This window comes from Stenella coeruleoalba (assembly GCF_951394435.1).
Source record: "Stenella coeruleoalba genome assembly, chromosome: 10".
Classification (NCBI taxonomy): Eukaryota; Metazoa; Chordata; class Mammalia; order Artiodactyla; family Delphinidae; genus Stenella; species Stenella coeruleoalba.
In genome coordinates, this window is record NC_137156.1 from 36019993 (window position 1) to 36047777 (window position 27785).

The following is a 27785-nucleotide window of genomic DNA, read 5'->3' on the forward strand; positions in this document are numbered from 1 at the left end:
GTGAGGCCACAGAGACTCCCTGTGAGACCAAACAAAGAGCTAATGGGTGGCAGCACGGGATTCTTCATCAAATGAGGGGCCGGACAGGCCTCTGGTGGTGAACCTGGAGGGAGCGCACAGGGACCTCAGTGAGCCATGGAGACTGGACGTGGTGGGGGGGAGGTAGTGGCGGGGGAGGATGGATGCGTTCATCCTGATTTGGCCAGGGCAGATTAAAGTCAGCTGTGGGGAGGCCACCTCGTGGAGGGCTTGAGTGACCCCATGCAAGGTGCAGAGTGTGTCCTGTTGACAGGAGGACACTGGGCAGAGTTTTTATACAAGGTGGGGAGCAAGATCCCCGATTCATGTTTTAGGAAGAATAACTCCCAGGTTGAATTTGGAAATAGAAAGACAGTTAAATGGCCACTTCGTGATGTTCCAGATATGTAAGAGTTAAGGTGAAGGTGGGAAGGAAGAGTGAAAGAACTTCGAGCTGCAGGTGTGGGTGGAGAGAGAGGCTCCGGGCTGTCTGGTCAGCTCTGGGATCTGCTTGGGATCGGGGGCGTGCTGGTGGCTGGGTTTGGGCCGTCAGGCTGGACACCCGATAGGAACTGTGCGGCAGGTTGTTATAAAGCGAGGGTGTCTTCTGGGCTGGAGGCACAGGACTGAGTGGACAGTCGGTGGTAACTGTGTCAGTCAGTCCCCTCCACCCCGCTGTGGGAAGTGGAGGGAGGATTCTAAGGAGAATGTGAGGAAGAGGCTGTTTATAGCGCAGGGTTAAGCGGGCCTGTAAGGGCACTGGATGAGCAGCAGCAAACTGCTGTCCCACCCCTGGGAGGAAGGGGCAGGGGAGGAGTTGGCGTCACTGGGCTCCCAGGAGAGCTGGAGCGGCCGCCTGGCTGGGGCTGTGGTTGTGGCCGGAAGCACCACTGCCGAGAAGTGCCCGGCCTTTCTCTGCTCTCACCCTCTGACCTCCCATCAGCCAAACCCAGGCGGAAGGCAGCAGGAGGGGGGCTCTGGTTGCAGAAGAGGGCAGAGAGTGGGGGCTGGTGGGGAGCGAGGAAGGGGGACTGACCAGCACGGGGGAGTGGGTGTATCTTCCGCTTAGAGCTCGTTTATGTCTTCTCTGATGGTGTCTGCTTGTCACCCGTGCCCACAGCTCCCTGCACAGGGCTGACACTTGGTCGGTGCTTTGTGGGGCTTCATGGGAGGAAGTAGGTGTCCCGCCTTCTGGGACTGCCCCATCCACCCCGAGCCCCCCAGAGCTCCCAGCCTCTCCCAGAGTCAGGGGAGCATCGAGTCAAGTTTGAATGACCTCAGGCTGCCGTCTCCACCAGCCCTCTGCTGTTCAGCCCCGAGTCAGGGCCAGGCGGGCAGGGTCTGGGAGCAAAGGGACTGGAAGAGGATGGAGGGGAAATGGATGTCCGTGCCGGGGCTCAGCTCCCACTGACTGGGGTCCGTTCTCATGCAGTGAAGAGGCCTTTGCATGGAATGTCTCAGGAGAGGGTGTGGATCTAGACTTTCATGTGCTGTATCTGTCGGCAGTTATTTGGTATTTTTCAAGCACGCACCACGTGCTGAAGGAAACACGACCGGAAGTTAGATGATGCAGGCCTTGGGGTGTCTGCTTTTGCCTCCTGCCCTTCCAGCCCCTCCGACTCCTCCATCTAGCACTTTCGGCCCCTCATTGCAGGAAGACCTGCTTTGAGTATGACCAGCCATGGGAGGCCCTCGTGCCCAGCCCAGGGGGGCTCCAAGGATGGGGGCCAAGGCTCAGGATGAGGGGGGCATGTTGGCCTCACCTGCAATGTGATCTCTCCAGGTCTGCCTCTTTGGGAACTCAGAGGTATCTCTACGGGATCACCTGCGGGCGGGGGCCTCTGAGGAGGAGCTGCTGCGCATCATTGGGGCTGCCGTGGGCAGGAAGAAGCGGCAGCATGCAGGTGAGGGGGCGGGGAGGCCAGGCTGGGCGATGAGTGGGCCATTGTCAGCAGGAGGGAAGTCTGTAGTGAGCCAGTGGCACTCAGTGTGGTCCGTGCTCTCCGTCACTTCTGCTGGCCCTCTAGACTTGGGGTGCAGTGATGCTTCTCCTGCACAGGACGGGGGCCCCACATTCTCTTGGGCTGTTTCATTGGGTGGTGGAGAAAGAGGGGTGTCATTGCCCCTCTCTCATCCCTGACAGGGAGGGCAGGGTTCTGGCATCCAAAAACTGTCATGGGCTCCATCATGGGCGACCTTGCAGTGTACGGCGGGGGTTTTTTGTCGGGCTGCGGTAGGTGAGTGCGTGTCCACGGGGCTGTCATACCTCTGTGTCCATCGTTCGTTTCAGTGAACTCTTTTCCCCGCCCTCTTTCTCTCCCCGCTTCCCTGCTCTCCTCTCCCCCCCCATCCTTCCCTCGCCCCAGGCATGTTCAATATTTCCCAGATGAAGAACCGGCCCATGATCCTCATCGGTGGGTGACCCATCAGTACGTAACCACTCACCCTTGGCGGGGGGGTCCCGTGGGGTGGGGCCCCTGCCGTAGGCACCCCCCACCCTGATCCTGCACTTCATCCTGAGGTTCTCATCCTTCACCTTTTCCTACCCCTCCAAGCCTTTACTGTGGCTTTTCTTCCCTTCCCTGGCTCCCTCTTACTGTACATGCCACAGAAATCATCGTTCTGTCTCACCAGAAATCGGGTCGGGGGGGTCCTCCAGGTTTATGATCGCTATGTTAGTTGTCCCCTGAAAATGGAGCTTCTGGGTAAGAGAGATCTTGTCCTCGGCTTTAGAATCTCCCAGCTTGGATACGGTCACAGGCGTCCCTTCCCTTCTGTCCTGTGGGTCAATTCACGTGCGTGTCTGGACCATTAGTGCCCGTTGGTCCCTGTGTTGTTATGCTTCTGTGTGGGCAGCGCTTAGGCAGCAAGCTAAGAGTGCTACTCAGCTTCCTAGGGAGGACACAGCCAGGATCTCAACTGCCTAATTCCTTAACTCCCGGGAACTTACGGGCCCAGGGCGTCTCTTATGTGCATAGGATGCTTCAAACAGAAACACCTTTTTATTGAGCCACATGTGGTCTCTAACCCTGGGGAACTGGCTGGTCCATGCGGAGCTTTGGGGATGCTGTTATCTCTCTGGTGCATGCCCAGGCTAGAGCAGGGGAGGCCTCGCCCCCTTGGCCACAGCCAGATCTGGGCCCCTGAATTGTGCCCTAAGCAAGAGGAAGCAGTGAGAAGACCAGGGGAAGGGATTCTTTTCCTCCAGCACTTGGAGCAGAGAGCCCTGAGGCATGTGGGCTGGAGTGGGCCAGAGACAGCCCAGGGACCACACCAGCCACCCAGAGAAGGAAGGGCGGCTCACCACAGCATGCCATCGGGAAGAAAACTGTGTCACCTCTCTTCTGCCGTCACCTCCACCATCCTCATCCTCTTGTGTTGGGCCTTGACCCATGCTGACACGCCTTGATGGCAAGGAGTGGGGGGTGCCTTGATAATTGTACCTCTGACACTGACAAGGTAGGGGGGCTAGAGCATGATGGAAAGCTAGAGGTTGGGAGGCCTAATTGCTTCAGAAGGAATAATAATACTCTCAAGGATATAGAGTAACTAAAGTGGTCTGATCTCTATAAAACCAGGAGTTGCCTAGAACAGGGCCTCTTAGACTTTCACGTGCCTGTGACTCCCTTAGGGATCTTGTTATTTCAGATTCGGATTCGGGAGGCCCGGGCTGCATCTCTTTTAACAGTCCTCACATGGTGCTGGCGCTGGCGGTCCCTGGACCACCCTTTGAGTAACAAGAGCCTACAAGGTCCCTGAGGCCCCTGGGACCATTCAGATCATCCTGTTGCTTTGTGTATGCTTCTGACCTGCTTGAGATATTGTTGAAATAGATTAATTATTTACCTTAGTGTGTTGTCTATAAACTATATGATTTCTCTTAGCCCTTCCCGGAGAACGTGAAGATGAGAGTAACTAATTGGTAATTCAGGCTGAGGCCTCGCTATCGTTTTAAGAAAATGAAGGGACAGAGCAGTCATCTGATCGAGGCTTCAGTCTTCAGACCTTAGGTGTTTCTTAAGAGAACTTGGGCAACAGGAAAGTTGTGAGGAGGGGAGCCCAGGTGGAAGCACCCACAGACCCCACTGCAGGGCAGGCAGAGCCTGCGGGACCCTGGCCCTGTGCACCTCCTGGCGAGGAGGGCTGCACGTGTTTTTTCCGGGGGCCCCTCTCTGTGTATCGTCGCTTTTCTCTCTCTCCTCGCTGTGCTCTTTGCCCCTCGTTCCCCTTTCCCCAGTGTGAACGGGAGAACTCGGGGTTTGGTGGGGAGAGGCTTGGGGAGGGAGGTGGGAAAAGACCTACCTTTTGGACTGAGCCTTTCTTCTCTTTCCTTTTCCTTCCAGAGTTATTTTTGATGTGCCAAGGTTCCCCACCAGCCGTTCCAAGCATCTCCTTCAGGGACTCCCTCCATGTTCAGGGTCTGAGGCACAGAGTGAGTTTCTCCAGCCAGATGGTGACTTTGTGGAAAGGGGGCTGGCCCCCCCAGATCCCTCTCCTCGCCCAGCGGTGGCTGGCATCTGCTCTCCCTCAGAGACATCACAGTTCCCACCTCGACTCAGATGCCAACCCAAAGTGCCTTAGCCCAGAGCCCCGGGCTCCTGCCACCCCATCAGGACCTCTGCCCACCTCAGACCAACTGACCCACGTGGACAGGGAAGGACAGGCAGCTATGGTAGACGTGGGTGGGAAGCCAGACACAGAGCGGGTGGCCGTGGCCTCAGCCGTGGTCCTCCTGGGGCCTGTGGCCTACAAGCTCGTCCAGGAGAACCAGCTAAAGAAGGGAGACGCCCTGGTGGTGGCGCAGCTGGCAGGCGTCCAGGCGGCCAAGCTCACCAGCCAGCTGATCCCGCTGTGCCACCACGTGGCCCTGAGCCATGTGCAGGTGCAGCTGGAGCTGGACAGCACACGCCACGCCGTGCTGGTCCGGGCGTCTTGCCGGGCTCGGGGCCCCACTGGGGTGGAGATGGAGGCCCTGACCTCCGCTGCCGTGGCCGCCCTCGCCCTGTATGACATGTGCAAGGCTGTCAGCAGGGACATCGTGTTGGCGGAGATCAAGCTCGTCAGCAAGACCGGGGGTCAGCGGGGGGACTTCCATCGGACGTAGAGCTCCTGCCCCCTCTCACCCCTGGCCCAGCGAGGTCAAGAGATGGGATGAGATTTCAGCCAAGGGAAAGATGTCAAGTTCCGTTCACCCCGCCACCAGTTACCTTCAACCGGTAGGAACCCCAGGTCAGCCCACCCCTCTACTGCTCGATGACCTACGCTGACCTGCGAGGTCTCCTTTCTTCCGAGAGGAAACCAACAGGCCCGTCAGCCTTCCTGGACCCTAACTAAGGTCGTGGGAGGGGGCTGGCCGCAGCAAGCAAGGCTAGATAACCCCCAAATCACACTGAGTGACTTGTGGACTCTCTCCGACAGTTGAGCCCATAACCTCCCCTTCTCTCTTGGGTTTCCTCTTCTCCTTCCTTCCCCGGGAGGGAACCAAGGGCTCCCAAGCAGGGGCCTCGTGGGTCACAGCCCTGAGGCCTCCTGACCAAGCACACCTCCCACACCTGCCCCACGCACGGCCTTTCCACCTGCACCCCTTCGTCCTGGGACACACCAGGGGAGGAGGAGCAGTGGAGCTTGCCTTCACCCACACGGCGCACCAAATAAAGCCACGATGCCCATTTGGGGGATGCAGGAATGAGGACTGTGTCTGTGCCGAGGGCACCGAGCCGCCGTGATGGCAGGCCCACCCCCAACCCAATGCCCCCTGGGGGAAGAGGAGCAGGAGAGACGCTGGAAAAGCAAAGGGGCGTGTTCTCCGTGCACCCCGCCTTCCCTGGGGGAGAAGGCAGGAGTGGAGAGGGAGGCCCAGAGATGCAGCATCTCCAGTAGCACCGTCAGGTAGGGGTGTCTGAAGCCCATCCCGTCGCCGGCTGGTAGAGGTCACGGGGTGCAATTAGAGGCTCCCGGTTTTCACATCCCCAAACGCTGGACACGCTTGCAGGGTTCTCTCGGTGTGGGTAGGTGTCTAGTTCTAGCCGCACTCCCCCGGCCCCCCCGCCTGCCTTTCCTCTGGCCCTGCACCCAGGTGTGCTGGCAAATGCTTAACAACTAGCTCTTGGAAAAGCAAAAAAGGCCAATTTCCACGGTCTAAGTCCTCCCACCTTGGCCGATTTCAAGCTACCGTACGACGTGAACTGGCTTGCGGAATTCCTGAGGATGTCACAGTCGGGGCTCGCGGAGCGGGTAGGATCTGCTTCCCACACACCATGGGCTATGCCACTGCCCAGCACGCCTCACGTCCCAGCGTGGGAAGAAGGCACAAGTTTCAAGGCCGGTTAGGTAGGGGTGGCACGGATTTAATATTTTTTAGTATTACAATATATTCTATAAAAAAGGTGCAGGCGAAAAGGACGCTGCAGAATTTGTACATTAGCCTCATTTGTCATCTGAAACAGCTGGTGAGAACAGCCTTGGCGTGGAGGCGGTAGAGGTGGGGGGCGGGGATGGTCACGGCTCCCCCAGAGGGTGGAAAGGGAATAGGGTTGGGGAAGAGCCTGGACCAGACCCTTCCCCATCCACCCGGAGACTTTTCTCCTCCCGCCGCCCTAAACACGCCTCCCTTCCCTCACAGGGGAGGGGGAGCAGATATTGCTGCTGAGAAGGGGACAGGTTGCATCAGATTAACTGAATTTTACGCTGTACACAAAATTAGCTGGAGAAATGAACCCAAAGGTGGCAGGAAGGGCACCTGGAACGACCAAGGGACAAATACAACAGGCGTCAACGTTTAGCACATCAAGGACCAACTCAGCTGTCTCCAAGGCACCAGCACTTCTTGCTGAGTCAGCCGTGATGGTCTGTGGTCCAAGGCACTGTTGGCGATCTGGCTACAGTGGCGTCTGGTGTCAGAGCCACTGGCCAGATCTAGAAAAATAATAAATAGAGAAAGCAAAATCTTTAGAGGTGAGAAGCCTGAGCCCTGGAACAATCAATATACGTGTCCTCTGTAAACAGTTAAACCGAACTGTGCTTTTCTGTGGATCCAGCGTGTCTCGAACGTCTTCCATATTCCTTCTTCCCTGGTGCGTATCCAGCCTTCCACGGTGGGTGGGAATACCGGGGTTTGGGCAGGCCTGTTGGCTAGACGTGGAGCCCTGCCTATTCCCGGTCCCAGTGGGTGAGGTGGACCTCGGCCCGGCCAGTCTGGGGGAGGACCTTGCGAGGTCCCACCACAACCTTCCCATTGTCCCGGTGCCGGCTTCTTCCAGCGGGGGCTTTGTGGGTATCACGCAGCTCTGAGGCCACTCTTCCTGGTAAGCCTTCACCTTACCCTCACCTGGACTCCAGGATGGCTGCTTCACACCGGTCCCCACCAGGCTTACACTTGCTCAATCCCTCCCCCTTGAACCAACACCCATGTTGGGCTCAGCAACCCTGTGTTTCTTCCCCTGCAGCTACTATGGTCCCACCCCCAGAAAAGATAGGCAGCTGAAGAGTGGGCCCAGCCCACCAGTCTGTCCACTGGCAATAACCCTGAGCTGGAGGAGGAGGTCAGAAGGTGAGAAACATAAAAGGGAAGGGCAGGAGGATAAAAGGGCAGGGAGCCTGTTGATGTGGGGTTGTAGGGAGGGTCAGGCAGGTCTCACAGATACAGAGGATGAGGGGTTAACTCTGGGGGGTTGGAAATGTATTAAAAATGAGCCTTGATGGAGTTCAGCTCACCTCTGTCCTTTTAGAAAATTTGTGTAGATACCAGCCATCATCCTGCCCCAGAAGGACAGCTCCTGGTGGACAGAATGAAGGTGAGAACGGACAGGAGAACCAGAATGAAAGTCGGCTGAACCAAGTCGGGTCCCAGAGCTGGGGGGGGTGGGACCCCCTCAGCTTTCCACCCCTGCCTGTTCTGGGCCCGCCCCCCCCCATCTGAATGCCCCTGAGGCGGTCCCCTTACTCCCTTAGAGGTGGCACGTAACTGCAGAGGGCAGCTCTTGCCCTTGGAGCCCTCGGAACCGATGCCCCAGGGCCAACCTCAGCCAGACGAACGCAGTTGGAAGGGTCTCCTGCAGGCTGGACAGAGCAGGAGGTCACTGCGCCTCCTGCTCAGCGGCAGCTGTCTGTCAGACGAGTACGGGGTCCGAGTAATGTTCAGTGGTAACCCAGGCGCTCTGGGTGGAGCTGGCCATTCAGGTGCTGCCCTCTGGAACCCCTAGCCAACGTGCGAGGTCACTGTCTCGCTTCAAGACAATGGTCAGGTGGTACAGGGTGGGGAAGGACCGTTTCATTCCAGGGTCCCTGTGCCCAACGTACGAGGTGTGGTGATGAATGGGGTCTTCTTTCTTGAACCCCTTCCCTTACCAGATCCATCAAGTACCTGATAGTGAGCCCTAGTCGTGGGAACCCAAAGGTGAGTTTTCCGGGATTCTGGGTTAGTATAGGATGGAGATGGCAGGAGGGAAGGGAGAGAAACTTAAGACATGCAAGAGAGGGGCCAGAGGGCTCGCGATGTAGGAAACAGGCACTGTCACCCTGTCCTGATGACTTGGTCCCTGCATCCTCCTCCCAGCATCTTTTTTTTTTCCTGGAACACATCTAGCTAGCGTATGTCATGCCTCTTCCTTTCAATAGGAAACTTCGCCCCATATCATCAACGTTCCATTAAGCCTACTCTTGAGAGATGGGAGCCTGGATGCCCCCGCCCGTTACTCCCCATGGCACGTGAAATCTAGATGAGGTCCGTGGACCTCTCTCCAGGCTAGAGATGGGGCAGCTCTGTGCCAACATTTGGGTGTCCGTGCTGGGGGTCAGGGAGCAGGGCCGGCCAGGGATGGCCAAGTCCGCCTCAAAGAGTGACCCCTGGGGCCAGGGTGCAGGAAGAATAATGGGAAGAGGAGAGAGGGGAGCCCCTTCAGGTGGGGAGACACCGGGTCCTGCCACGTAGCCCCGCCCCCAGGACCCAGCCCAGGGCTCTAAATCCAGCACCGAATTGTGTAAGTGTCACTAGCACGGCCTCCTCCACTCCGCTGCCCTGGGCCCATCCCTGTCTCCCAGCCTCCCGCTGCGGCCAGTCCCCCAGGTCAATAATTTAGCCTGTTTATGGCCCGCTCCCGGGTGGCTTCCAGGGCCTGGCTCCCTGATCGCTTGCGGCTGCGTTTGAGTTTGCACAAGTCCTTGTCGAAAACTTCGCCCGAGCGCAGGGCTGACACCAGGTCATCAAACTCGCCGCCCTCGTCCAGCGCGCTGCTCGCGTGCACCTTCCGCTGGCGCTGCCACCGCTCCCGCTCTCGCTGCTCCTTCAGCTGGAAGGGCGAGGAGGGCGGGTGAGAGGCCGCGGCCCAGCACATCCACCGCGGTCCAGGCCACAGACACCTGCCCTCCTTCGCGCGTTGACGCCTGGGCTGGGTCTACCAACTGGCCCCACTTTCCTCCTTGCTAGGGCACCCTGAGCCTCCCGCCGCCCACGCGCTCTCCACTCCCTCAGCCTTGCTCAGGCCCAGGCCCCAGCAGCACCCTCACCATGGCCTCCATGCGCGCCCGTCGTTCCTCCTCCTCCTTCCTTCTCCGCATGGCCTCCAGGTCCTGCCGGGCCTCCGAGAAGGCCTGCAGGAAGGTGTCGAAGATGCCGAAGAATTCATCCGGCTGCATCTTGCTGTCCTGCTCCCCAAAGTGCATCAGGGCCTTGGAGAACTGTTGAAGAGAAGGGTTGGTGGAGAGTCGCCCCCGAGCCTGGTGGGCAGTTGAGTTCCAGCCAGAGCAGAGCTCATCCAGGTGGGGGGACTTGGGGGGGCAGGGCTAGAGAAGGGAGCCCCCCCCCCCATGTCATCAGGGTAAGGACAAGGCTGAAGGAAGGAAAGGCTTGAGGCTGACACCTGGGAGGTGGGAGACCCAGGCTGACTGACAGAGGCTGCCCAGAGTGACCTCTGGGTCTGTTAGGGCGTAGGTACAGGACCAGGAGCTGCAGACCTTGGGAAGCACTTCCTAAGGTCAGGACCACAAGGATGTCAGATCATCTAGTTATCGGGCTAGTTATTTAACCCCTCTGTGCCTCGGTTTCTTCATCTGTAAAATGGGGATAATAATAGGACCTACTTTATACTGTTAGGGGGGTGTTAAATGAGTTAGTGATGCAGAGTGCTCGCTAGCTACATGCCTGGCACTATTACTGAGAGCTACCATCTCTAATTCAACCTACTGAAAACCCTCTAAGAAAGCCCTCACTACTCTAAGTGTGCTCCCTGGACCAGCGGCATGGGTGTTTCCCGGGAGCTGGTTAGAAAGGCTGAATCTCAGGCTCCACCCCCGACCTCCTGAATGAGGACCCACATCTCAATAAGACTCCCACAGTTGGGGTCCAGAGGCGTGTCAGAGTGCAAAGCAGGAAGAGGCAGAGCAACCGAGAGCAAAGCTAGGCTCCGGCGTCAGGCTTCTAACCCAGCTCTGTCTGTCACAGCTGGGCAACCCTGGGCAAGTTACTTAACGTCTGTGGATCTCAGTGCACGTATCTGTGGAATGGGATAATAGCCTTTCAACAAACCCAGAAGGTAGGCGGTGAGACAGAGGATGGAAAACACTTCATGGGGCGCCTGACATCTGGTCAATGGGCTGTGAACATTGCAACAGCGTTGCTGTCGCTTTTCTTGTAGGAGTGAGGAAACCCTTTCTCCTCAAAGCTCTGTGCCTCTGGGTGTGTCCCTTGTGGGCCACCTGTGGTAGGACCGGTGAAGACAGAGAGGGGTGGGGGTGGGGTCAGCCTGGGGGCTTGGGGCGCCCTTACCTTGGCCCTGGCTTCATTGAGCTGGTCCTCCAGCTCTGAGAAGCTGAAGCTGGAGACCGTGATGAAGTCGCTCATGACCGGGACAAACCTGTCCTTTGGATCCCACGCCTGGCGTTTCTGATATTCCAGCTCCTGAGGAGGGAGAGCCAAGTGCTGGTCAGACCAGTGCCAGGACGAGAGTCAGGAATGCTGGGACTCACCACATCCTCCACCCTCCTTGCTAATCGCAGGACACTGAGCCTTCCTTTGGAAGAGGGTACACCCTGGGTCTCAAATTCTAAGGGTGGCAAAGATTGTGAGGTATCGACCAGTACCCCCTGCCTCTATGCTTCCCTCGCCCCCGCTGCCATATTTCTTTCTCCAGATCCTGCTACCCAAAGCGTGGTCTGGGACCAGCAGCGTGAAATTTTAAGAAGCAGGCTCTCAGGTCCCACTCAGAATTAGAATCTGCATTTTAACAAGACCCTTGGGTGACTTGTGTGCCGATTAAAGTGTGAGATGCATTTCCAAATCTCCCAGTTGATGCGATGCTGCTGGTTCATGGACCACGGACCACATTTTGGGTAGCACTTTAAAGGGCTATAAATTAGAAAGCAGCCCCCTGCCCCGTCCCCCCACTGCCATAATGGCAACAAAAGGTTCCTTCTCATACTTCTTTCTCTAAGCCCATTATCCCCTTAACCGCCTCCCCACATACGCCCAGTGAAGATGAGAAGGCTCTCTAGTTCCTAGATGGGAACAAAGGAGTGGGCCACCTCCACACTGGGCTAGAGACAGTATCATCTGAGAAGCCCTTAGATCAGGAATAGTAGAGATCTGGGTCTCCAACAAAAAAAAAAGTATAGCCCCTGGGTCCTCTACTGGCCCAGGCAGGAAGTGAAGAGACATAAGAACTTCTGGGGACAGTGGTCCCCAGTGTCACACTAGGTGTTACCGGCCCTAAGTCGGCTTCTAAGGCATGCAGATCCTCTGTCCCATCGATTTGAATCAATCTTAAACGTGGCAGATTTCTCATTCACTCCACTCCACTGTACAGTGATAGGCTACAGTCTCAGATGGATGTCTCCTATTCAGAGTCTAAATTTAAGCTTTGGGTAATTCAGTTATCCTTTCCTGAGCACTCACTCTGTGCTACAGGCTGTACTTGCTGTGCCAGCTGTTCTGTCGCCCCAGCCAGGAGCTTTGGGTCACAGAGATGCATCAGACAGGGTCTGCATCCGGGGGGGGGGGGGTCCACCCTCTGGCCCAGTGACGGGCAGCAAACACGGGCAGCATCCCCTCAAACCCAGGCAGGCATAGATGATGTACTCACCACCTCGACTGCTCTGAGGCCCCTCCTGAGGTTGCCCACCTCCTTCTCCAGCTCTGCCAGGCTATGGGGGGGCGGGGGGACACAGAGGGAGGGAGAGGAGCTGGGGTTAGTACAAGGCAGAGCAAACCCCAATGGCTTTGGGAGTCAGTGCACCCGGGTTCCAGCCCTGCTTTGGCTATTAACATGTTGCCCTGGCAAATCACCTCCCCTCTGTGCTCTGTCTGTGCTTCTAGAAAATGACGGGTGAAACTTATGTCCTATAGATCCTTCTAGACCGGAAATGTCATGCTGCATATTGGAAGGTTTCCAACACATGGCCTCTGGCTTGGATTTATTTTTATTACCATCAGGTAATGCTCATAAGCTCTTAACATGGTATCTTGCCTGCAGTATACCTTTGATGTGTATTAGCTATTTACCTCTGCGTTTCTGTTTCTATTGGAGATGCTTCTATCAGCCTATATACGTTCAGGTCTGACTTCTCGCCTGTAGCAGATGCCCCTGGAGCCCGCCACCCCACCCCCGCCATCTCCTTGGACCATCCGTTGTAGTGGACAGCCCTGACTTCCAACCACTGAGCACTTTTTCTGCGGGCCAGAGCGTTACTGCCCACCCCCAGCCAGTGAGTGACAGGAGATGGTAGATGATGCCTATCTTACCCCTTGTGGGGATAATGGAGCGAGTGTCCTACACTGTCTCCCACACTCTGCAGAGGCAGGATTAAGCTCTGCTCGCCTGCAGTGGTAAGTGGCTTCACAACAACCCCATTGCCGGCATTCTCCCCATCCCTGTCACAGCTCCCCACTCCCCGCTTTGTTTCCTGAGAGAATCTCTGAAATGAGGATTTGAGAGCAAAGAGTGTCTTTCGTTGGGTTCTCCCAGAGCAGACCCCGAGATGCTGTTCATTCTGAGCCAGCTCAGAGCAGCCCCGAAGGAGGAAGTTTAGATGAGAGAGGGCGGGATCACAGGGAGAAGGCAGCCTCAAGAGGACCCCTTACTTGACTTTGGCGGCTTCTGGAAGGTGCTGCAGCTCAGAGGGCATGTTCAGGATGTCAGGGAAATGCTTCTCCAGGATCATGATCAGATAATGGAGCAAAGAGATGTTTCTGTGGGTGAAAGTCGGGTCAGGGGTACGGAGCCAAGGGAATTGGGAATGAGGGTCCGGCAGAAACTAGGGTGAGGTGTTAGGGGGAAGTTGTGGCATATTTTGGGAGGGTAACGGGGAGGAGGGGAGAGGCCAGGGTGGGGTGAGACGGAGACTCCAGAAGCCGGCAGGTCGCACCTGTCGATGCTGGACTTGGTGTCGGCAATCTTGTTGAGGCTGGCCACCCGGAACCCGTAGGCGCTCCCACGCTGCCCTTTGTTCATGAAGTTGCCAATGGCCAGGACGACCTCTAGCATCTGCGCTAGACGCTTGCTGCGGATCAGCTCCCGGGAGGCCAGCAGGATGGCTGGGGGAGGAGGGACAGGTGATGATGCCACCACAAAGTCCAGAAAAGGCGCCGTTAAGTGTCAGCTTCAGAGGGGCAGAGGCTGTGCCCACAGCCCAGCAGACAATCTTCTCCACATCTACCTGCCTCCAGGGGAAGCAAACTCGCCAAAAGCCAATTCACCAAATAACCCTTTCTCAAAATGTGCCAACTCTTCCTAAGACTATATTGGAGAATGTATCATCTTTCCTTGCATATATTTAGACTCTTAACATATTCTTTCTGTGGATATATGCAAAAATATAATACTTTGGGCTTCCCTGGTGGCACAGCGGTTGAGAATCCACCTGCCAATACAGGGGACACGGGTTCGAGCCCTGGTCCGGGAACATCCCACATGCCGCAGAGCAACTAAGCCCGTGCACCGCAACGACTGAGCCTGCACGCTAGAGCCCGCAAGCCACACCTACTGAGCCTGTGTGCCACAACTACTGGAGCCTATGTGCCTAGAGCCCATGTTCCGCAACAAGAGAAGCCACTGCAGTGAGAAGCCCTCGCTCGCCGCAACTAGAGAAAGCCCGCACACAGCAACGAAGACCCACGCAGCCAAAAATAAATAAATTTATTAAAAAAAAAAAATATATATATATATATAAAATACTTTTACTTTTCTAAACCTAGTGATTAAAATTTTTAACTTCAGCATTTTACATACTAGGGGACTGTTTCTGCCTCTTTTGAAGTGCTGAATTTTGTTGATCTTTTTGGAAAGAAAAACATCCCTGTCAATTAAATTATAACATCATCAATTGCAGTATTTTCATATTTTTGTTTTATAAGATAATGGTGTGCTTTGCAGTTGATGGTGTCTTAGATTTGATTAAATAGGTTACTAGACAGCCTATTGAAAATCATTTAAAAGCATTTTCCAACCTTTAGGCATTTAAAAATTTCCCTCCAATTCCTTAAATGATACCTTTCTTGGAAATACAAACTAAGACTAACAGTAACCAAAACGTCAGTATTTCATTCTGATGTGGGTACTCTGGCCCTTCCTCAGTTATTCTGTATTTAATGGTGGATGTGCAGAATTAGGATACAAATCCTACACTGAAAATTCGGCTGCCAGTTATAGAATATGATTTTGGATTATTAAATGTGGTGAGAAGATCAAACCATTGTATTATGATCTTTGGCTTCTGCCAAATTGAACATTCCTTAAGATGCTGCTATGAAGATTAAATGCAAACCATTTGACTAAAAGTTTGCAAAACTCTTCAAAAGCAGTTAAAGTAACTGTAAAAAACAAAAAAAGCTGTAAAAAAATGAGTAAGAGGGCTTCCCTGGTGGCGCAGTGGTTGGGGGTCCGCCTGCCGATGCAGGGGACACGGGTTCGTGCCCTGGTCCAGGAGGATCCCACATGCCGCGGAGCGGCTGGGCCCGTGAGCCATGGCCGCTGGGCCTGCGCGTCCGGAGCCTGTGCTCCGCAGCGGGAGAGGCCACAACAGTGAGAGGCCCACATACCACACACACACACACACAAAAAATGAGTAAGAGGTAAGGTTGGTCAGCGGCTTCTAAACTGAAACATCTGCCTATTCTGTGACCTAACAGTGGCAGTACTCTTGATGAATAATTGAATGGTTTCTAGTCTGTGTTTTTAAAAAATTCCATCTAGATTGGTTAAGTAAATTATGGTATATTCATACAATGGAATAAAACGCAGCACTGAAAATAAATTACCTACCGCTCCCTGTAATAATAGGGATAACTTACAACATAATGCTGAACAAAAGACCAGCATAAAATTATTTGTACTATGTTATTCCATTTACAGAAAGTTCAAGATAGACAGACCTTCAGAGGATTTGGAGGAAGTAATGTTTGAGAGGGAGACATGAAGAAGGGCTCTGGGGGACTGGAAACACTCCATTTCTTGACCTGCCTGCTGATCTCACAGGTGCATTCGCTTTTGGATGACTCATCAATTAGGACTCTTAGGATTTGTGTACTTTTCTATGTGCATATTTCAATAACAAGTTGTTTTGGCTTTTTTTTTTTTTTAAGTAAACTACTTCAGAGTTTCCGGCAATGCATACCGGTTGGGATAGTTTTTCTAAGGCTGATAGGCTGCTATTTGAAAAATCTGCAGAGGAATCCTAAAAATGCTAAAATGTTGGCAAAACAGAAACTGACAAGAGTTCAAAGGGAATCAGTGTAAATGGGAAAACTCCCATAATGCAATGCAGACATTTTAGATATAGTCATAATATATTCATGAATATATTCGTAAGCATGTTTACATGTGAAGCCACATTCATCTTGACTGTACTCAGTGCATATGTTCATAATGAGCACCGGTGAATTTGGTATATTCAGCAACGAACATATTCATGGAATATATTCAAGAATATGTTCATGAATATATTCATAGAAGAATTGGTAAATTTGTCAGATTTGATGAATTGGCCTTCGGCCAATTGACCCAGAGGCCCTGCCTGGGGAGGGAGGGATGCTGGGGACAGGGGTCAACAGCTCATCAACCAGCTGGGATAGGCCAAATCTTAGCTCTTCCAGGAATATTTCCTGGGAGAACTGGAGGGAGGAGCATGGACCCCAACCCCTGCACGCGCCTCACCTCTCTGCCCCCAGTCAAGCCCACTGACCTGATTCTGTCAAATACCACTTCAGCCACCTGCCCCCAAGTCTGGGACGGAAGAGACCTCCAGACCATTCTAGAACGGTAGCCATGGCGATAGCTTTGGTCTAGGCTTTGCCATCCCAAACGCGTCTCACTCTGCTTAGCTCGATATTAAAGGGAAGCTCTTTCCTGAGCGTGCACTGATGACCTCTTCGGGAGAGTTTAGGAGTGAGCTCCTAGGAGCAGGAAATTATCTGAGAAAAAATCTACCTGGCGGCTAAACTGCTCTGGTTCCACAGATCCAGATAACAGGCGATCGCTCACTTTTGCTTCACTGACCCAAGAGACACAAATAGTTGAACACATGCCTTGGGCTGAACCCCTTTATCTGTGCCTCACGCCCCAAAGGCAGTCAGCAGCAGGACTCACCCATCACCAGGGAAGGAGGTGCCTTCAGACCTGCAGAGTCACTGTTGAACCCTTTCCTTCCCCCTCAGACCCGTTATCTATGATCACGCAGCCTGCAGACCCCTTGTTGCGCGCATGCACGTGCGTGGGTGTGCGTGTGTCCGTCCAGATTACAGAAAACGTCTGCCTCTAACCCTGCCACGCTCCACCTTACCCCGGGAATCCTCCTGAAGCAGCTCATCAAACTCCAGGAAGGACCATTCTCTGGCCTGGGCCTCCAAGGGAGTGCAGGCAGCTTGGTGTCCAGCAGAGGGGGCCCATGCTCTGCTCTGCCCCCAGCCTGCCCCCCAGCATCCTGGACACTGGCTCTCTCATTCCAATCTGCTGATCCTGTTCTCACCGCAGATGAGCCTCACAGCCTCTCCTGCTTCTTCCCTCTGGGGTCCTCACGGCTGCCCACCCTCCTGACCACCTGCCCTTCTCCCCAGCTCCCTGTGCCTCCGTCCTCTGCCATCCCCAGGCAGTTCCAGGGACATGCCCTCTGGGAAGTACTACAGGACAAGAGGGAAGGGATGGATTCTGAAGAATGACATCTGCGTTCCTATCCTGGCTCCACCACCTACCAGCAACACAGCCTTGGGCCACTAACATAGCCTCATCTTAGAGATGAGTGAATGGCCCCCGTAGCGTTGCGAGGACCACATGAGACCATCCACGTGGAGTGTTTCACACAGTACTTGGCATGTGGTTCTCGTTTAATTACAAAGTTCTCACCTGAAAAAGGTGGGAGGGGTTCCCCACCCCAGCAAATCAGATACCTCTGGGGATCCCGCTGCCCAATTTCCTACTTTCTTAGTAGCTCACACTTAAAATAACGTGTCCAAGGTCTTCTCTGCACCTAGGACCTCTCAAGCAGAGCAGTCTGTGCCCAGAAGTGTTCTAGGTGCTTAATGTCATCGTCATTTTTTCAGCATTTCTGTTCCAGGCTGGGGCAGATGTCAACAGACTCCCCGCCTTGGAGAGCCTGCATGCCGAGGCACAGGGAATGGGGTGCGTGGCCGGCACGTGTGCACGCGTACACAAGTGCATACATCTACAAAACTCATAGACTTACGTCTTGCCCTTGACTTTGGTTTTCTGGGGGCAATCAAGAATAAGGAAGGAGGTTTCCTCTGTACCTGTCCATTGCCTCCCACCCCGAGGTCTCCTCCTCAGCCCTCAGCCATACCTTCCACTTTGGGCTTGGCCTCGGCCAGCCGCTCCTGGAACTTCTTTTTGAAGAAGAGGGCCTGCAGCCGCTGCTGGTAGTGGTCGATCCTGTGGACAGGGCGGGCTGCATCGTGAGGCAGCACCCCCGCCCCCCGCAACCAGCCCCCAACCCCAGAGCAGCTCCAGCCCCCTCCTTGGCCCGCCCACCGCCGCCCCCTCCTGGCCGCGCCTGCTGCCCCCGACCTGCTCATCTCATAGAGGAAGCGGTCCGCACGGGCCATCCGCTCTATCTCATGCTTGTGCTCCTCCAGGAGGTCAATGTCACTCTTCTCCGGGATGAACTTGAGGAGCTGCAAAGGGCAGGTGATGGTCAGACAGGAAACAGGTGAGAAGCTGACATGGGGGGTGGGCAGCCCGTGGAAGCCCACACACTGACCAGGCTCAAGATGGGGAGGGCCCCCCATAAAAGAGAGGTGCATCCTCATGGGGGTGGTTTATGTTTCACCTGCCCCAAGGGGACACAAGACACCCAACTCTAGACTTCCTTCTTTTTATTTTAGTTTTTTGACTTTTTAAAATTGAGATATAACTTACCTACAGTAAAGTGTACTTGTTCTTAAGTGTACAGCTCAATGATTTTTTTCTTTTACTTTTTTTCTTTTTTTTTTTTTTTTGCGGTACGCGGGCCTCTCACTGTTGTGGCCTCTCCCGTTGCAGAGCACAGGCTCCGGACACGCAGGCTCAGCGGCCATGGCTCACGGGCCCAGCCGCTCCGCGGCATGTGGGATCCTCCCGGACCAGGGCACGAACCCGTGTCCCCTGCATCAGCAGGTGGACTCTCAACCACTGTGCCACCAGGGAAGCCCGATTTTTTTCTTTTTAAACCAACTTTATTAAGGTATAATTTACATAAAATAAAATGCATCCATTTTAAATGTGCAATTCAATGAATTTTGACAAAACTATCCACCCACTGAACCACCATCCAGATTAAACTAAGATTTCCATCCCCGTAGAAAGGTCCCTTGTGCTACTTCAGTAACCAAGCCACCCCCATCCCCCAGTGTAGCCTCTCAGCTGAACTCTATCACCTTAGATAAAACTTGGCTATTCTTGCACTACATACACATGGACGCATGCAGCGTGTTCTCTCTGGGGTCTGGCTTCTTTCACTCAACATAACCTCTGAGCCTCCTCCACGTAGTTATTGGTAATCCATTTTTTATTCATTGCTGAGCACTATTCTATCGTAGGAATATACCACAGTCTGTTCACTTTGCTCCTGATAGACAGCTGAGTTGTTCACAGTTTGCGGGGTTTTATAAATAAAATTGTTATAAATATTCCCATAGTTGGTGTTTGTACCCAGTAGGACTGTTGGGCACTAAGATAGATAGGTGTACTGCCAAATCGTTTTCCAAAATGGTTCTACCCAATGAGAGTTCCAGTTGCTTCCCATCCTTGCCAACCCCCAGCACTGTTGGCCTTTTCAATTTTAGCTGTTTAGGGGGGTGGATGGTGCTACCTCACTGTGATTTTCCATATTTCTCTGATGACTGATAGTATTGAACCATTTGGAAATTCTCTTTCATGAAGTACCTATTCAAGTCTTTTGCTCATTTTTAAGTTGTTTGTCATTTTTCTCACTGATTTGTGAAGTTCTTTGTTCTGAATATGAGATCTTTGTGACCTATACATAAAGCAAAGGTCTCCTAAAGCTTGGCTTGCCTTTTCACTCTAGTAATAGTGCCTTTTGATCGACAGAGTTCTTAATTTTCATGTCCAATTGATGGTGGTTTTGCTTGGTGTTTTCTGGGTTTCTCTTGAAGGACACAACAGACTGATGTGGAAGAGATTTGGGGGAGATACGGTTATGGGTCACTGCCTTTGCCCTGAGGCCCATGGCGGGGTGGGGGGTCACTCCTCATATATTTCTGGGGGCCTCAATCCCCTGAAAAAAGATGCAGCCTTTTCTGGTCTCTCCTCAGAAAGGTTGGCCCAGGGAAGTTTCTATAAACCTCTCCCTCACTCCTCCAGCCCCCAGCCCGATTTTTCCTTGACCTAAGAGACTCGGCCTCCCTGGGGGCCGTCAGGAAGGGGTCCGGCCACCCCCTAGTTTCAGGGGCCTCACCTGCTCCAGCATGTCCTTAGCGAGGTCCTCCTGCTCGTCCATCATCAAGATGGCCTGCCGGATCTCCTCGTTAGACAGCTTCAACCTAAGGCAAAAACCCCACCTTGAGCAGCCTGGCCTGGCCCCTCTGCTCAGGACAGACCCCAGACCTTCTCCTTCAGAAGCCAGTGCCCGGGCCTTCTCTCTCTCGCTTCCATTTGATAGCACTCCCTCCTCTGCAAAGCCTTCTCAGACTAAACTCACGCGGTTCACTCTATAACTCAATCCTGAGATACTTCAGTCTCTAGAGACGTGAGTCTCTGGTTTCTTGCTTGAGTCTCCATCCTAATGGATAGGGACATTTGGGAGGAAAAGGGCCATCGTCAGCGTAGACTGAGACAGGGCGAGGAGTTTCTGATCCCTCTTCCCATGCCGGAAATACCCACGGCATCTCCACGGGAGGATGGGAATATGGGCAGGTCACTAAGGGGGCAGTTTCCTGTTTCCTTCAAGACAGAACAGGTCTCAGTCTTCTGACAGCGCCTCGGGTCCCGCACAGCTGTTCCAGCACGTCTTGCTGTCTGGGAGAGGGAGAAGCAACCCCCTACACACACGTGTGCACACACACACACACACGTGTGCACACACACACACACACACAGCCCCTCCAGATGCACACCCATTAGGGGGCCCTGGGGAAGCATTAAGGGGGAGAAACTGAGGCTTAGGACCTTGTGGAGAGGAAAGCAGGGATGGACGGCCCGGGGCAGCTGGGGCAGTGCTAAGAATAGTACGGGAGGCGGGGACCTCTGACCCCGGCTCTGGCGGGAGGCCCCGCACAGAAGCTATGCTGTTAGTGCAGATACTGCCCTGTTTGTTCTGCAGCCGCGGGAAATGCTTGGGGGCTGAGATCATGCTGCTCTGTGGCCTGAGCCGAGCGGGGCCCTCCACGGGCTTAGAGCAACTCCGCTGCCAAACGCTGACCAGGCTGGTCAGGGGCCGCGTGATGGGGCAGTTTCCTGTCTGCAGAGCCCCTCACTGCCGCTCAGCATGGGCTCCCGGGAGAGGGTTCGAGATCAGGGGTCCCGTGCCGCCCCAGGGGACAGCCAGGAGACGGTGGGGGGGAGGCCAGATACTGCTATCACCCCATTCCTCTGCCAGGCACCTCTCTCCCCCAGGCACTCAGCTCCATCATATTTCTCTCTAGCCCCAGCTCAGGCCTCTGCTTCCTGGGGACCCAGTCCCTCCCACCTGCAACCTACTGTGGAGCAGGGGCCATAGAGGCAGGGCGAGCACCTACTTGGAGAGAAGGATGATGCAGTTCTGCGCCCTCCGGCCGTCGATGACCGACAGCTCTTTGACCTTGCGCGAGGCCAGGTAGATGTCCTCCGTGGAGCCCAACTCTTTCTGCAACCGACAAGCCAAGTACAAAGGGTGAAGTGTGTGTTTTCCCCAGTCCTCTTTCTGCCTACCCCCTACCCAGGAGCCACCCCCGTGACAAGCAGGGAATGCTCCTGGTGTGAGCGGAAGAAAGAGAGGGAAAGAAAAAGACAGGAGAGAGAGAGGAGGGTGGTTAATATCTGACTCCAATAGGAGGCTCTGGGGCTTCACCCTGGGCTAGACTGGGTCGGGGGCAATAAGAAGACCCTTTATCAGAGACTGCCCTCTGTGGGCAAACTAGACGGGGAGTGACTGACCCCTGTGGCTGTGTAGTGTGATCTACACTGTGTCCCAGACAATCAACCCTTACCCCACCCCAGCCCACCCAGAGAGCCTCCCCAATCTTATGACGAGAAGCTGGTTCCAAATCCCCTTAAGGTCACAGTTCCTGGACCCCTCCCTGGGGACTTCAGGCACAGCCCAGTGTGCCCAGGGTGGAGGGCATCCATAAGTTCAGAGGTGGGGAAACTGAGGCACAACTCCCTGCAAAGTTCTCTCCTCTGGGGTTCCAGCGGGCAGTTCCCAAGAAATCAAAGATCCCCTGGCCTCCTCTTGGCCCCTGGTGAGATAGACAGGAGACTGTTTCTTCCTTTGGGAGGTCCTTCCAAGCACATGCTCCAGGTTGGACGACTCCAGGGGCTGCCACTCACATCACTGTCTTTGTGAATTGTGCCCCCGGAATTGTTCAGTGCCTAGCCTGTGCAGTCTTACAGGACGGCCTTGCCTTGGGCCTAGTGGGTAAGACATGAGACCTAGAAGCTTTCTCTTCACCCCAGTAGACATTCACCTCCACTGCTGGTAGGGGTCTGCTCGCATTAGCTCCCTTCCCTACATTTCTGCTTTTTCTTTGGGGACACTCCCTGACGCCACCCTGTTAAGATGGGTAAAAAGGCAGAAGGTAGAACTGACAAGCCCTCTCTTTTGGGCCCAGTACAGGGCAGCAGCCCAGCACAGCGGTTAAAAGTTGGAGTGCCCAGAGCCCCAGGAGTGACTCACCTGATGGCAAGGATTAGTTATCAGCTCCTAGGCAGGTAACAGCCACAGCCAATAGAGAATTAAACATGCACAACGTTAGCCAAGAGGTCTGGGGACCCAAGAACAGTAGGAGAGACATGGGGAACCCCTCAGCATCTACCGTCTGCCCCACCCCAGTGAGACCCCCATGGTCGGAGGTGGAGACCTGCCAGTAGCACTGAACGGGAGCTGCAGACATGCACTCAGAGAAGCCAGGCCAAGCAGAGGACAGGCAGCCTCTCCTGAGTGCCCCGTGCCCAGGGGGACCACCACTCCCCAGTCGGACCAGGCCCCCGAACTGCCCCTCCCCAGGCCTCAGCTGCAGTTCTTCCTGCTCCTCTGCTGGGAATCCGCCCAGAGGGCATTCCTGCACCCCCGCATCTTTCAAAATAGGGGAGGAGACCCAACCACGACCGAACTTGAGCTGAAAGCACGTGAAAGTTGCATTCACTGAGACAGAGAAGAGCAGGCGTCCCTGAACTTTGCTCCTTACCCTTTGTCCCTTGTCTGTCTTTTGATCTCCAAGGGAGCAGACGGGGCAGAGCCCACCCCTGGTCCTCCCTTCCTGACCCGGGTGAGGTTGAAGTCACTAACTCAGGACACGCAGAGGGCACAGAGGGAAGACCACGCTCATAGGCCCGTCCCTGTCCCACGCACCCCGGACCCCAAGACAGAAAGAGGAGGCGACCAGGGCAGCACAGGCTCTGGGTCTCCTGCCTTGCTGCTGTGAATTCAACACCCCAGAGTCCTGGCGACCTGCAGAGTGACAGTAGTGCAGGTGAGCCCAGCCCTGAAACAAGGCGCCGGACTGAGCAGGCTTAGAGAGATGAGGGGAGACAGAGCAGGGCGCTGTCCGTCTTCACTCCGCTCCACTCCCCAAACTGGGAGGCCCCAGGCCCAGCCTGTCCTAAACCCCGGAGTCCCTCTTTCCCCCCAGCCCCCACTGTAGCCCTACCTCAGGGCCCTGGAGACTGGGTGGGCCAGGCTGGAACCCTGGCCCAGAGGAAGACTCTCAAAATAGGGGGAGGCGTGTGCTCGCCCAGGACTGACATCCCCCCGGCACACACTCCCTCCATCCCTGGCTCGGGAGCACTGATCACAGGAGCAACAAATGCTCCAGAGAACTTCTTCCTGCCCCAGCCGGGCCGCAGCTGCTGCCCGTACCATGCCAGCTGGACATGGGCACAGGGCTTCCTGGAATTAGGGGTCAAGGATCAGAGGCCTAGAGCACCTACATTTAAGTTAAACAAACAACCATCTGGTTTCCCTAGACCCCTAAGGCAGGGCCAGAGCCCCGCCCTCCCTGCACCCCTTTGGCTGGTTGCCCAGGAGAGTCACACGAGCTCTTGGTCCTGCCCGCCCTCAGGAAGGGTCATCCACAGCTCTGGCCTCGGCAGAAAGCCCTGGGGAGACCGGCCATGACATGCTGCCTCTGCCCAGGAGCCATGAGGGCCCAGACCCCACTCACAGGCACCTGGGGAAGTCCTCAGGGCTGGAACCTGAAGTCAGTGGAGGAAACATGGGAGAAGACAGCACAGCCTGGAGAGGAAACAACTCCTGGGAGGCGGGCCAGAGACGAAGCAAACGCTCCGAGGCCTCTAGGCTGCTAATGCCCAGGTTGGACCTCGGAGGATGGCCCCCAGCTCTGCAATGCAGATTCCTGGGCCCTCACATTCATGGGAGGGTGAGGTTGGAGAATCGGCATTTTCGGCCAACCCAGCAGGTACTGCCTCAGGAGCACGCGCGTCCTGACACCAAGCCCTGTCCTGCCTCGGGAGGAGCAGGCTTGCTGGTCAGCCTCTGTACACAGTGTCTGCAGAGCAGAGCCAGGGCCTCTCTTGGCCAACCCCAGCCTCAGCCCCAGCCCCGCAGTGTGACCTGAAGCAGCTCCACCTTCCTTGAAACATTAACGTCCTCTGCTCGACTCCTGGGAGTGTTGGGAGACGAAAGTATAGCAGAAAATGTGGTGGAAAAGTTATAATGCCTTGTAGGTGTAGTTCCTAGGTCCCAGGGCCAGAGAAAAGAGCAAGGTCAACAGTGGCCTGGCCCTGCTACTCCACCTCCAGTGCTCCAAGACCAAAGAGAGAAATGGACAACGTATCACTTCACCACTTGATGTGCAAATACAAACTAGTACAGTGGGATGTTTCTCCCTATGCACTGCACCCCACTAACTCATATCTATGTCCCCAGAAAGAACATGGTACCTGATAAAGAAAAAAATCAATTCAGTATATGTGGAAGGGAGAGGGAGGGAGGAAGAGAGGAAGGGAGGGGCTGAGGGTTGAGTTCAAAGGGAGTGTGCGAAGTCAAGACTCAAGACGCTAGAGGGGGCAGGGTGTTACCTGATGCCTCTGATAAGCTGAAAACATTTTTTCAAAGTCCGCGAGGTCCAGAATCCGAAACACCTGCATGTCATCAATCTCATTCCATATGGTGCCAGGGACACGTTCCTAAGATTCAGGGAAGGGAGGAGACCCCGTGGCTGACTCAGCTCCCTCATGATGGAGATGCGCGATGCCTCCCTAACCCCACCTGTCCTCCAGGTGCACACAGGCCCATAGCCAGGCTCTCAGACCTTCAGAAGGGGGTCGATTCCTCCCCCTCCCCTCCTCTTCAATACTCTGCTCCAGGGGAGAGGCCACAGGCAATCTCCTTCTCCTCCTTTTCGCCTGGGGCTACATGTAAGCATGTTCCAGAAATCAAGGGAGTGCTGGAGTGATGGGTGGGCAAGTATGAGAGTATGAAACTCCTTCCAGAAAAACCAAACCAAACCAGTGTTCTCAGAGGAAGAGTGCCCGCACACACTTGGGCTCCTCAAATCTTCAGGGCTGACTGTATTTCCTGTATCTGAGGTGGTCATTTTCTCTCCCAGTGGTCTTCCTCCCACTTTCCCAGATTCCCAGAAAGTGGACGAATGCCAAAGGCTGGGACATCCTGGCCCCTTTTTAGTGACTGCTCAGGCCAGCAAGACTCTTCCACAAGTTCCCATTGGTCAGAGGGTGTCCCATCCCTCATAACTGGAATGGACCCAGGGGTTACATAACAAGGTCTCTCAGCTCAGGCACTGCCCACCTCTGTGTAGGATCCTTGCACTGAACCCCACTCCGGGGATCTGGGGAAGAGCTGTTGTCCACGCCAGGAATGCCCTAGTGGTCTTGTAACATCCCAATAATGGCTTCGAGGGCCAAGATGAGAGTCCCCCTCCCAGGACCCCTCACCTCGTCCAGAGCTTCACTGTCCTTTAAATTAGAACCTCCCCACCCCCCTCTGCCTGGGGGTAGCCGGGGACCTTCCTAATGCCGATGCCTCCTCCCTCCATCACCCTCAGCAAGGCTCCGAGAGAGAAACGTATCCTTCACTCACTTTTATTTTCTTAAACTCTGGAAAGGGGAGGCGAGGCCAGAGCAGGGCGGGTGGGGACATTCCTGTGGCCTTCCTAAGGCCAGGGACCCTCTCGTGGAATGCTGGGCTGGGAAGCTCGGAGCAGCAAGGGATGCAGGCAACCGGCCAATCCCAACACAGACGCATTCTTCTCATGGCAGAAACAACGTGTGTGTGTGTGTGTGTGTGTGCGCGCGTGCGTGTGTGTGTGTGTGTGTACAGGAGCATGTGTGGGTCAGGGGAAGGGGGCTGAGATGAGGAACCAGACTCCTGGACAGAAAGAAGATGGGAAGGGGAATCGGACCGGGGCAGGGTGGAGGTGGGTGGAGAGGGAAGGCCCGCAGAGGTGAAGCTTCCCACTGCTCTTATTCTCAGTGAGGCCAGGATGAGAAGGAAAAGGGCTGGAATGACAGAGCTGGATGTTCAACATCCGGAAGAGCTTCCCCTGAGACAACAGACAACCCAGGATCCCCCTCACTGTCTCCCAAACACTCTCCCTTCGCCATGGTCGCCAGAAGGACCTGCGACCCTTCTTGAAGGTGCAGCTGAGGTCTGAGGCCAGAGAGATGTACATCCGTTCCTAACATCCTCTACATCCTAAAGATGCGCCCACCTCATACAATCATTCTTGAATTTTTATACCCCTCTGGCCGAGACCTCACCACTCCCAGTCTAGATTCCTGGGGCTTCTGCCCCTCTAGAGACATCCTTTACAAGCCAGAGAACTCTTTCTCGAAAACACATTTCATTACATTTCCCTCCTCGAGCGTTTGGGGTCAGACAGCCCCTAAGTGAAGCTGTTGGCAAACAGAGAGGTTCTCTTCTCTTCCCATGTCCCATGAAAGGAAACCGAGTCTCCATGACATTTACCTGACTGAACTGGATGAGGATGAAGTGAGAGAACACACTTAAAGCACACATGGTAGTCCCACGAATAATAACTCATCTAATATTCTTATTTTAAAGGTTTTCTATGTGTCAGTCACTGTTCCAAGTAATTTGTATGTATTAAGTCAATTCTCACAACAACACTTTGATCTGGTTATCGTAATTACCCCCATTTTGCAGATGGGGAAACTACAGCCCAAATGACGAAATAACCTGAATTTAGTCATTCAACTCAAAGACTGGGAACGGGATGATAAGTTCACTAATGTGACTCGAAGCCCCGCCTCCCTCACCCCTGCTGCTACATCTCCCACAAGGGCTCCTCAACACGTGCTCCATCAAACCTGGACTTTCCAGTCTAGGAATGAGACTCCGGCCTGCTCCGGGCCCCCGAGGAATTGATATAGGCTTTATTATTACTGGACCCCAGAGAAAATCCTAAGCACGAAGCTCTTTAAGATGAAAATCTTACAAAAACATTAGGTGCCCTGTTTGCTTTCCTTAATTGTTGAGATGCCTAATCAACCCTTCATTACATGTTTAAAACCTTAAATTACAAGTTGTAAGCACAGGAAGCAAAAACAAAATTCTTTCTTTTTTTTTTTTTAAACCACAATTAAAAAAATATTATTTCTGATCATGAACAATGACTGTTTCCACACCGCCTACGACCTTTGGTTCTGCAGAGCTGCTTGCCTGCCCGTATGCAGCTGGCCTTTCTGGCTGGCCTTGTGACCACGGAGAAGTATCCACAGGGCAGCGCTGTGTGATGCAGTTGTTATGAACCTTAACAATGTCCCTTCAAAATGCTGCTAGCAGGTGGCTCTGCAATTTGAATAACTCAGACTGGAAATGTTATCAGAAGCCCAGGAGGCAATGAATGGGCTATATTCATGCTTCCTCTTTCCACTTAGATAACAAAACCAGAGGTAGAAGGAATCAGAGATCATCTCGCAGACAAGCAAACAGGTATGAAACGAACGATTTCCGCAGATCACACCGTTAGTTAGAGCCAAACCTGATTTGGTTAGAGGTTAGAACCTCTCCTGCAACCCATCCCCAGGACCTCAGGGTGTTTCCTTGGACACACTTCCTAATTGCCAGATGCAAAGCTCTTTCAAGGCAACGTTATGTCTCACCTTTTATTATTATCCATCACAGCCCCCAGC

At 54.3% G+C, this 27785-nt stretch overlaps 2 protein-coding genes across 13 annotated transcripts in view; one reads left to right on the forward strand and one right to left on the reverse strand.

Moving 5' to 3' along the window:
* The window catches only part of MOCS1 (molybdenum cofactor synthesis 1), a 177645-nt gene extending 172395 nt beyond the window's left edge, over positions 1 to 5250 (forward strand). For 6 of the 8 annotated variants that reach the window (XM_079934708.1, XM_079934705.1, XM_079934706.1 and 3 more), the window contains 2 exons: positions 1802 to 1922; positions 4362 to 5250. In XM_079934708.1, the coding sequence (XP_079790834.1) occupies positions 1802 to 1922; positions 4362 to 5122 (882 nt within the window). In that variant the 3' untranslated portion in view covers positions 5123 to 5250. Of the gene's footprint in view, positions 1 to 1801; positions 1923 to 2384; positions 2448 to 4361 lie in introns of all 8 variants that reach the window. The other 2 variants (XM_079934710.1, XM_079934709.1) reach the window with 2 other exon arrangements.
* Positions 5251 to 6349: 1099 nt separating this feature from the next.
* Positions 6350 to 27785, reverse strand: part of DAAM2 (dishevelled associated activator of morphogenesis 2) — a 114054-nt gene continuing 92618 nt past the window's right edge. For 3 of the 5 annotated variants that reach the window (XM_079934700.1, XM_079934699.1, XM_079934701.1), the window contains exons 15-25: positions 24690 to 24797; positions 21191 to 21297; positions 19912 to 19996; positions 18024 to 18130; positions 17800 to 17888; positions 13375 to 13543; positions 13091 to 13198; positions 12093 to 12153; positions 10781 to 10912; positions 9523 to 9693; positions 6350 to 9305 (exon numbers count right to left, since the gene is read on the reverse strand). In XM_079934700.1, coding sequence (XP_079790826.1) covers positions 9084 to 9305; positions 9523 to 9693; positions 10781 to 10912; positions 12093 to 12153; positions 13091 to 13198; positions 13375 to 13543; positions 17800 to 17888; positions 18024 to 18130; positions 19912 to 19996; positions 21191 to 21297; positions 24690 to 24797 — 1359 coding nt within the window. In that variant the 3' untranslated portion in view covers positions 6350 to 9083. Of the gene's footprint in view, positions 9306 to 9522; positions 9694 to 10780; positions 10913 to 12092; positions 12154 to 13090; positions 13199 to 13374; positions 13544 to 17799; positions 17889 to 18023; positions 18131 to 19911; positions 19997 to 21190; positions 21298 to 22326; positions 22354 to 24689; positions 24798 to 27785 lie in introns of all 5 variants that reach the window. The other 2 variants (XR_013830239.1, XM_079934702.1) reach the window with 2 other exon arrangements.